Source organism: Daktulosphaira vitifoliae, unplaced genomic scaffold, assembly GCF_025091365.1.
Source record: "Daktulosphaira vitifoliae isolate Bord-2020 unplaced genomic scaffold, ASM2509136v1 Scaffold_4, whole genome shotgun sequence".
Lineage (NCBI taxonomy): Eukaryota > Metazoa > Arthropoda > Insecta > Hemiptera > Phylloxeridae > Daktulosphaira > Daktulosphaira vitifoliae.
Genome location: NW_026099575.1, coordinates 34,634,935 through 34,646,118, shown reverse-complemented (window position 1 = coordinate 34,646,118; position 11,184 = coordinate 34,634,935). Strand labels below are relative to the sequence as shown.

Below are 11,184 nucleotides of genomic sequence, written 5' to 3'. Positions count from 1 at the left end.
AATTAAACACTATCTACAGATTTGCATCGAAGCGTTTCTTATGATAGTGATTTTAATCACTGTCAGATTAAATCTAGACTGAACCCAACTATGCAATGTCTCCACTATGCCGCGACCCCACTGTGCTACCGTTTTTTTTATTAAAATTCTGGGTTTTGTATTTTATTTTATTTTAAAATATCTTATTAGGGGAATAAAGTGACTTTCAAGAATATTATATAATTTCATTGACATAGAATAAAGTTCATAAGACATGTGAAATTAATCTTATTAAAATTTTTTTACTTTTTTAAAGTCGAAAAAGTAATTTTTAAATTTGAGTTAACTTAAATAGCCAATTTTATCATGCAACAAAAAGCAACGAGCAGTTGCCGAATGGGTAACACCTTGATCTTTCACGCCTAGGGTACGAGGTTCATATCCGTCTGTGGCTTTTAAAATTTTGCATTTTTTTTTTGAGTTAGAATAGAATTTTCAAATCATTTGATATTTATCTCATTTAGATTCAATAATTTCAATAAATATAAAGGATCACTATAGTCTCCCCTCGTGAGAAGAAATTGATATTCATGTTAATATTATTTTATTATTTGGTTCGTTTTGTGGCTACGATTTATTTTGACAACCCTCACTACACCTACTTTTTTCAACGATACGTCAAATGATTCATTTAAGTTTATGATATTTAAGTTAATGATTAGTTTAAGTTATTACTCTTAAAAATCAAAAAAATATTCCTTATTCAAATACAAAGTAGCTCAACCAGCTTTTTCCATACAAACAATTAAAATCATTAATTTTTAATATTCTTAAAGTATTTATTGTCGAATTAGATTTGATATGATAAAAGTATTCAACTACAAAAGTAAATAATTTTACTTTATAATTTATTAATTTTTTAACTCTATTTATGTGTGCTACTACCAGTCTATAATATGCCAAATTTTTTTGTAATATGTTGCTATATAAATCATAAATTTAAAAAAAAAATTATTTTTAGTTTCACCTGAATTTAACGATGGATTATTACAATTATAATTATATTTTTGATAATACGCTCAATTAAATAAATCTTTTTAACTACTTTGGTTTGATTGGTTCATTTAATTAAAGTAAATTATTAAAATTAATTAAGTTCTGAATATTTCAATTGCAGAATTTTTTTAAACACCAAAAGTTATTAGGATATGATTATTATTCTTTCTATTTCAGTTATCAATTACGATAAAAATGCAAAAAAATCCAATTTTTCTGATAAATGTACTGTAAATAGTAATTATAAAATTTCCAGATTGCATATTAATCTTAAAAATTTCATTTTTTTCAATTTAATAATGTCAATTTCAAACTTGCAAGTTGAACTATAAGTTATGGTAACAAATTCATTTTTTAGCTTCGATGCGAAGCTGAGAAGGTATTTTTCATTAAAACTTTCACTTTAAAAGACAATAAAAAATAGGTTCAAAATGATTACCTTTAACATATTAAAAATCAAAATCAGTATTAATTTAATACAATTTTTTTTGTTCTTAATTATTTTTTTTTATATGTAAATACTTATTTTTTAATAATAAGTAATAATATTAAAACTTAGAAGTAATANATGTAAATACTTATTTTTTAATAAAAAGTAATAATATTAAAACTTAGAAATAATAGAAATATTTAATTGCACATTTGAAAACATCGCGAAAAGTTTCTTTAGAAAAGTATATTTTTTTTTCTGATGAAAGTTCCTTTTGTTTAGTGTATTTATTCATTAGTAACAAAATTTTTTTATTAAAAAGTATTGCATCAATTCCTTTAAATTTGTATACGCATTAAAAGTATATGAATATACAACTCCTTTTTATTTTTATAATATCTCCGTAAAAATTACAATATTATATTATTGAATACCACTTTCATACTCAATTTAATTACTGTAATTATTATGTATTCATATATTATAGTTATAAATCGGGGTAAAATTAAGGGAATAAGTGTTATTGTTGTTTTTGAAATAATCTACCAATTTCATTTTTTTCTATTTAATAATATTTATTTCAAACTTGCAAGTTGAGTTAAAAGTTATGGTAATAAATTCATTTTTTTTTTATTAAAACTTTCACTTTAAAGAACAAAAAGAAGTAGGTTCAAAATGATTACTTTTAACATATTAAAAATCAATAATAATTTGAAAATAATTAATTATAAAAATTATATAATATATAATTAAAATAATTACTAATCTGGATATAATTAAGGAAATAGGAGTTGGTGTTGAGTTGGGTTGGTTACATTTTTAACTTTATAATGCTATAACTCATTGAAAAGTGTATGAATCAACACAATTTTTTTATGAGAAATAATATTTTTTAATAATCCCTTTTTCATTCGACATACTTTATCTTAATCAGGGTATTAATAAGAAACTAGCAGATAATGTAGCTTTTGTAATTATCCACCAATTTCTTAGAATTAAACACTATCTACTGATTTGCATCGAAGCGTTTCTTATGATAGTGATTTTAATCACTGTCAGATTAAATCTATACTGGACCCAACTATGCAACATCCCCACTATGCCGCGACCCCACTGTGCTGGGTTTTTTTATACTGAATTGGCATTTCATTAAAATATACAGGCCCTAAATAATAAACAAAAGATTGGCCAAATGACTTATGAGGATATTTGAGAGGTATATTATATCTTGTATTTTCTCTTTTGCATTCTTGCAATTTATAGTCTTTTTCTTGTATGAACTTTTTGAAAGTAAACAAAATGACAATTTTTTTATAGAGAAATCTAACTGGCAATACTCCTAGCTCTTTATAATTTTGATTTGTGGAACCCCGCAGAGAGTACTTATTTAGGCAGATTCTTAATATATGAATTTGATTTATTTGTAGATTGTTTATCATAGTATCACCTAATCCCCCCCATACTATCAGTCCATACTGGAATATAGACTGATAGAGAGCAAAATATATGACCCGCATTGTTTTTTTGGATACTAAACCTTTTAATTTATAGAATCTATAAGTTACTGAACGTAACTTACCTACCAAGTTATGAATGTGCAGATTCCATCTTAAGTTTTGATCAAATATAATACCTAAATATCTGGTGCTAGCTACTTCTTTAATAGTTATAGATTTCTTTACATTATTATTATTGTTACCATCATCATATCTCTGAACTATGAATTTCATAAACATAGTTTTTTCTTCGTTAAGAGTTGAGTTTCTTTTACATAAACATTGATAGACTTTGTTTAAGCCAATAGTTGCTTTTTGATGAACCCCCTCCCATGACTTGTCTGTAAAGAGTAGACAAGTATCGTCTGCATAAGAGACAACTATCCCATCGAGACTTAAATCACTAATCAGGTTTATATATAATAAAAATAAGATTGGACCTAAAACACTTCCCCGAGGGACTCCATATTCAATAAAGCCTTCATCACCTACTGTGTTATTCATTATTACCATTTGTTTACGGTTTTTTAGGTAACTCTCAAACCATTTTAAACTAATATTGTTAATACCGAAATTAGGCAAAATTTGAAATAATATTTTATGGTTAACGGTGTCAAAAGCCTTTTTTAAGTCTAAAAAAACAGCAATTACTTTGTTGCTGCTATCCAACTTATTATATATAAATTGAGTTGTACTTAAAAGGGCATCATCAGTACCAATACCTGGTCTAAAACCATATTGATTTTTTGATAATAATTGATTACTCTCTAAAAATGAGATTAATCTTATTTTAATTATTTTTTCAAGTATTTTTGCGAAATTATTGAGCAAGGATATTGGCCTATAATTATTTAAATTTTTGCGGTCTCCAGCTTTAAAAATCAGTTTGATCACTGCAATTTTAAGATTTTCTGGAAAAATACCTTGCTGTATACATAAGTTATATATATATACTAGTGGGTTTACTATAAGTTCAATTATACATTTTAATAATTTAATAGTGATTTTGTCTATACCTGCAGCTGTATCATCTTTACATTTATTTACTATGTTAATTACATCTATGTTTGATATTTTTTGTGAAAAAATACTATCAAAAGAATATTCTTTATCCACATTTGAAACAAAATTTTTATCAGAATAATTAGAGCTCTCGGCTAGTTACTTTCCCATATTACTAAAAAATGTATTAAAAATATTTGAAACCTCTTTCGGATCATTGCTAACATCATATTCCTGATCATTATATATTACAGTTTTGATATCTTCTTTATTATTAACTTTAGAGTAAGAAATTTCATTTATAAGTTTCCAAGTTAATTTGGGATTTTCTGAAATGCTATTAAATTTTTTCTCATAAAAAGTCTTTTTTGCAAGTCTCAAAATTTGTGTATTCTTGTTCTTATATTTTTTATAGTAAAGGGCTAATTTAGTATTATTAGGATTTTTTTTACATTTTAGAGATAAGGATTGTTTATGTCGGGTAGAACATAATAAACCAGCTGACATCCATTCTTTTAATCGGAAATTTTTTGAAGTTATTTTTTTAGAAGTTGTTGATTTATTTACATAGATAAATAAGATTTTCTGAAACTCAGAAAAACATTGATTTGCGTTATTTTTATCATATACTTCCAACCATTCTTCTTCAATTAAAAATTTTTTTAATTTATCATGATCAATGAAAGAAAATGAATTACTTTTTTAGTCAAAACGGTGTTTATAGGTATAGAAACGCACGTTGTAAAATGATTAGTTATATCTGTCTGTAAAATGCCTGCATTTACCTGTGTAATTAAGTGTTCCTCATTGTGAACACCCTGTATATGATCAAGACATGCATGTTTTTGCCCGTAAGGTAACCTAGTATATAAGTTTATGAAAGACGCAAACCCGTTTCCCGATAATAAATTAAGATAATCATTATTTAGTGTATTGTCCCCAACTATATTTATATTCATATCCCCGATAAGCACAGTATAATAATCTTTTTTTTTATTTTCTGTAATAACTTTATTTACCGTATTATTAAAAATATTAATGTCAGTTGAGGGTGATCTATAAACACATAATAATAATATAATAGGCATACCTAAATTAGTGAAAGTAAATTTAATGATATTGGTTTCAACAAAGTCATACTCAAAAAAGACTATATTAATATTGGATCTAACAAAAACAAAAATACCATAATTTTGGTTTCGTTTTATAGTGGAAAAGAATAAGTTGTATCCTTCAATATTATAAGCATTTTGATTTATAGGATTGTGCCAAATTTCAGTCAATATAATTACATCTATTTTATCATTATTTGGATCATTTTCCAAAAATAAGTTGAATTCATCAAAGTTGGAGTTTACACTCCTAATATTACAACACAGAATATTAACATACTTGTTATTTATATTGTTATTAACATGCAAAAATTCCGTAAAAGATTCAAAATAGTTTGTTATATAGCTATGACATCCGTTTATATTTACAGTATTCTCCATTTATTATGAAAAATTAAATTTATACAAATTAAAATGAAAATAGTGTCGAAACTAACTTAATTTAGACAAGGAGTACTCATCATTAATTATAACAGCTTTACTACTTTCATTTTTTTTAATAAAAATTTTAGAATCTCTAAACCAAACAAATTTGTACCCTGTATCGCGAGCAAAAGCTTTAGTTTTGAAAAATAAATTTTTATTGAATTGTGTAAGACTATCATTAATAAAAATTTTCTCATCATTCCAATTTGAATTTACTACTTTACCCGTCAGCTTCGATTTTTTGACACAGTCCATCACAAATTTCTTGTTTTGAATTGACATCAAGTCTGCCACTATTTTCCTAGATCTATTTTTAACATTTGAATGAACACGGAATGCTTTTGTCACGGAAATGTTTGCTCCTACTGCTGCCGCGATTGACTCAACCATTTTTACACAGTTTTCATTATTAACCTCAGGGACACCAACAAATTCTACAAATTTTTCAATCGCTTTTTGCTCAAAAACGTTCATTCTCTTTTCTAATGAATTAAGTTCATTTTTCAATTTAGAGTTTTCTTCTTTTAAAGATGAATTCTCAATTTTGATATTATTTATTGTCACAATTAACTCTTGTAGTTGTTTACCAAAATTGTCAAATTTATCACTCATAAAATTTACAGATTTAATGAGATTATTAATAGTTTCATTATTTACATTATTTGTGTCCGTATATTCTGGGATTGCTTCAGTTTTTGAAGCCTGTGGTTTAAAACCTGTCTCATTTGATTTACATTTACCACAAACCCAGTTTTGTTTGGCTACTTTAGACATTTTTCTAAAAGCAGATTCCCTCAATGCTGCACATCCGAAATGCAATCANTTTAAAAGCAGATTCCCTCAACGCTGCACATCCGAAATGCAATAATGCATTGCATTTGGTCCAATTTAGGTTATCGCCATCAAAAATATCATCATTACAAATAATACATAACATTTTACGAATGATTATTAACACCGCACAATAAGAAACACAAAACTAAACGTATATAACAAGTGTAGAGATAAGCGAGTCACCGTTCGTACCATACGTGTGTACAGTTCAAGCACTGATAAGTAACTGAAATAGATTAATACAATTTTTCTATAAGTACTTGATACATATTTCTTTCATCCGACATCCTTTTTTTTTTAATGGGATCACTTTTCCTTATAGTGAAGGTATTCTAATCTTAATACTTTTTTAAATTTTAAAAATGATCCGGAAATACCTCGAGCTTCAAACATATGTTAAAACAAAGCTTATGTTATATACTATAAGTTAAACAAAAAATTTGTCACGACTTAATTATTTAACTTGCTTATGTCAATATATATATTACTATCAAAAAAAATAAAGTTTATACTTTTATTATGTATAAGAGATGAATTATAAATGTAATTAATAGCTTTTATGAAGTCAATATATATACGCAACTAAAAAAAATTTAATTTTTTCTAATATTGTGTTTATTTTGGAACTAATTGAGTGATTTACTATAAACGAAAAAAAAACCTTTAAAGATTTTATAAGCAATAAAACACACAACAACAGACCAAATATAATTACAGAAAGTATACAAAATACAAATAAATATTATTGAGAAAACCTAGTAAATTTCCAAAGAATTTATGTTACTTGAAATCATATTCTATTAGGTAATTTTTCGTACTAAGTATTGCTGCTATTTTCAACCAGTTTTGAGTTATATAATCGAAATCATAGCTTAAAATTTTAAAAATTATCATAATAATTTTGCAGAAATTTGAGATCGCGGCACAGTGGACGCAGGAAATTATTTTTTTAGTTTAGTAATACACTTCAAAAATGTATAATAAAAATTTGGTATAAGTTAAAACTTTTAAAATTTTCCTGAATTTTGATATATTTTTAAAACTTCTAAAATTGAGGAGGTTTTCAAATTTTTGCAAAGAATTGGTTATTATGGATTGAGATCGAGTTCCTTTTACGTATTGATCATTAAAATCGTACCAGTCAATAGGTCAATATTATGGATTGACAAAAAAAAACACACACACCATCACAAAATCAATATGTTCTCAGTTTCCTATTGAAGATAATACAAAGTTGACGCCCTTATAAGTTATAAGTGAGATTATTAATTATTTTATAACAGATAAATGAAGAGACATATGTAATAAATAAAAATAAAATGTATTAAAAAACTAGCTTACTGAATGGATAATGATTTAATTCAGAAAATGGCTGGTCAATAATAAATTTTGGACCAGTATTTCTTTAGTTCTTGAATTATTTTTTTGTAAGTGCGAAGAAAAGTACAGCTGGGAATTAGCTAGTTATAAAAATATCAGCGCCCACTCTTCACCCCTCTGAAATTACTTTAAATTGTTAATAAAAACAAAACATACAATTTTTTTATGATTGATAAATTCAGAAAATACATTTATTTAATAGAAACCAAAAAAAAAAAAAATTATTGTCGACCTGACGAAAACTCATTCTGGCTGATGGAAACAGTAACAGGGCAAGGTGTAAGACATTGTTAAAGTTCCTGTATGGTCACCCACCCAGAAATTAACAAAAAACAGCGCTGTTGAAAATCAGCGATCCACAGTGTCTTTCCACGCCCCGGTAAGTTTTTTATTAAGTAATGTTAAGTAATTAAGTAATGTTATTAAATCAAAAATTATTTGTGAGATGTCGTATGTAATAAATATTAGGGATTGTGAAACTAAAAAATAAACATATGATTAACAAACTCAATTATTTTGCACAAACATTATTTGTTACAAGTCTTGATTTATAATCATTTATTATTCATTATTAGGACAATAGAACATAAATGATAACTATTATAAAAATATTTATTATTGAATTATTTTTATATTACTTCACATTCTTTTATAGCATTCAGTAGCTCATTAGCTTTTAATTTTAAACCATCATCTCCTAAATCTTTTTTGCGTTGTGATACTCTTTGAATTTCTTCATTAGCTAGCTCATTATGTTTTTTTATAGATGGTATTCCTCTTACAATTACTTTGTGATCATTTAATAAATAATCTCTTAAAATATTTTTCCAAAACAAGATATCTTCACTGAGAAGTTTATTAAAAATTCTTTTTGTGTTCAATATTTCGTCTAACTAAATTTATGCGGTCATAATAAATTTGTTCCTTTATAGTTATTTAATTTTACTTACTTCTGATTGACTCTTTCCGTACAAAAAGTCAAAAATTATTAGGTATGGTAAAGTAGAATTAAAACCAGATTCTAGATTTCTTAGCTCAATAAGCTTAAATTTTTTAATACATTTTTTTAGTTCTTCTAGGTCAAAATAATCTTCATCATCAATTAGCTTTTTAAATATTTCATTTAATTTTAATGGTATTTGTCCTTCATCTAATTTTCTAATTGGTACGTTATTAAATACAAGTTTTATAAATGGATTTAAATTATAGCTAATATTGAAAGTCACCTAGAAAGAAATGAACAATAAATCATTAAGAACAATTAATTGAATAAAATAAAAATTTGTATTATTTTTACTTGGCTACAAAATGGGTCTGATATTTGAACAAACTCTATCTTCATTTGAATAGCAGTTAAATAACGTAAAAGTATCTCACAAGCCTTATACCTATAAAAAAAAGGTATAATTAATATTTAATAAAATATATATTTTAATTTTATTTAAACAGTAAGTAACTCTTATTATATATATGATTCTTTAACTATAGTTATTTAATTATTTAAAATTATAATATCAAAATTTGTAAGGTATAATATTTAGTAGATAAATAAATTTATATATAAATATATATAAAGAATTGAACAGATCAAATTGACAGCTCTTATAAATTATTATACAGTTAACGCTTTGTTAGTTGAGAAGTTATTTAACATTGTCAACCAAAGCACAAACTCATGATACTTGTTAACACTTTTCTTTAGAAGTTAATCAACCATGACACGGCCACGGCGTGTCACCCGTTTGGCATAATATTATCGGGTATATGGCCAAATATTAAAATACTTTGTAATACGACGAAAAGGTACCCCTTCATTTTTGTATACGTGTGTATTATATATTTTTAATTTATCTTGATTGAGCCGTCTGGTTGATGCGATTACGTTTTATATTTTCGTGTTATCGATAATGTTTGATCAGCTTTGTCACAATTTCAATAAAAGTTTTGGTAGAACTCATTATATGTAAAACCAACTAAACTCCCCCGTACCATAAAAAATCAAAACTATATATTGCTGTTCAAATATGTGATTACAGCGATTTTCATCAAGAAAAACAATATACTCAATAATACTATTCTAATTGGATAGTAATTTTGGCGGCTTGTAATGAATTATTAAGTATTATGCAATTAATTTTTATAATCTGAATACATTGTAATAAATAGATTCGCATTTAAATTATATAAACTTTTTAATTACTTATTTAATTAATCTACAAAATAACTTTATTGATACAATTACAGTTAATGTTACATTTACAATATTAGTCAATGTTACTATTGTTGGTAAAAAAATGTTAGCTTGTATTTATTTTTTGTAAAATGTATTTTGCTATTCCTAGTAATTAATATTTAAAAAAAATTATTATTTTCGAGATTCTCTGTTATTCGGCTATTTTTAGTATCATTTAATAAAAACATTTAGACTTTTAGACAAGTATAACAGTTAATAATAATTTTATTTTCCTATTTTATTGCTTTGTTATTTTTGAAATCAAAATGTAATAAAATTATAATATTTTAACTATAAATATATTCTATTTTTATATGTACATAAGCCTATGCAAATGTATTCTAGTCAGTATATATTTTAATAAATTGCTAAATAACAAGGTAAACATATATTGCTTATTTTAGATTATTTTTCGATGAAGTCTTGAAAAAGTGAAATAAAAAATTTTACCTACAGTAATTTACACCAAATTTAATTTGTCATGGACTGATATTTACATTTATTTCAGTTTCGTTCATTTTATTTTTGTATTAAGTATAAAATTCACGTTATAAATATATTAAACGTAAATGTCAAGTGTATTTTAGCGCATGAGTAGTTTTGTGTAAAATATCTATTTTTAGATAAATATAAGATTACTCATATCATATAAGACACACGAATTGATTATAAATTTTGAGTACACGTGTTCAAACACGTAATTTTCGCATGTATAGTATTTTAATCTATACCTATTTTAAACCTATACTTTACAATTATAACTTAAATTCTTATATGAAAAATATTCCAAACATTTTTCTTAATTTTAGAAGAAACATTTTATATTCTAAAAGTATATTTTATAATTCATTAAATAAAAATTATTGGTCTTTTCAAAACTACAAACATTCTTTTATTAAATACGTCATGAAAATGAATTGCATATAATTTTTATTTTTGACCCTGGAGGTTAATATTTAATATAATAATTATATTATAATTATAAAGTTTTTTTTGAGTGATAGTAACAATTATTGTTATTATCAATCAAAAAAAAAAAATTTATTTTTAATTGTTTTATGATCATTAAAAAAAGAAAAATGTTTATATCAATATATATTTATAATCTCTTTATTTTTAAGTCAAATAAATATGACACATTGTATTACTTATACGTAAATTATTCATAATTTATAAATTATTATAAATATACAAATCATATGAAAGCAAAACTTTCATTAATAATTTAAATGAGTT

At 24.6% G+C, this 11,184-nt stretch overlaps 1 protein-coding gene across 1 annotated transcript; it reads right to left on the bottom strand.

The window, feature by feature from the left end:
- Nucleotides 1–6,353: 6,353 nt before the first annotated feature.
- On the bottom strand, nucleotides 6,354–9,969 carry LOC126904394 (uncharacterized). Its single transcript, XM_050683404.1, has 5 exons — nucleotides 9,916–9,969; nucleotides 9,013–9,103; nucleotides 8,666–8,941; nucleotides 8,354–8,608; nucleotides 6,354–6,561 (listed from the first exon to the last, which is right to left on the bottom strand). The coding sequence occupies exons 2-5, from the start codon at nucleotides 9,055–9,057 to the stop codon at nucleotides 6,544–6,546; spliced, it is 594 nt and encodes a 197-aa protein (XP_050539361.1). The 5' UTR covers nucleotides 9,058–9,103; nucleotides 9,916–9,969; the 3' UTR covers nucleotides 6,354–6,543.
- Nucleotides 9,970–11,184: the final 1,215 nt, after the last annotated feature.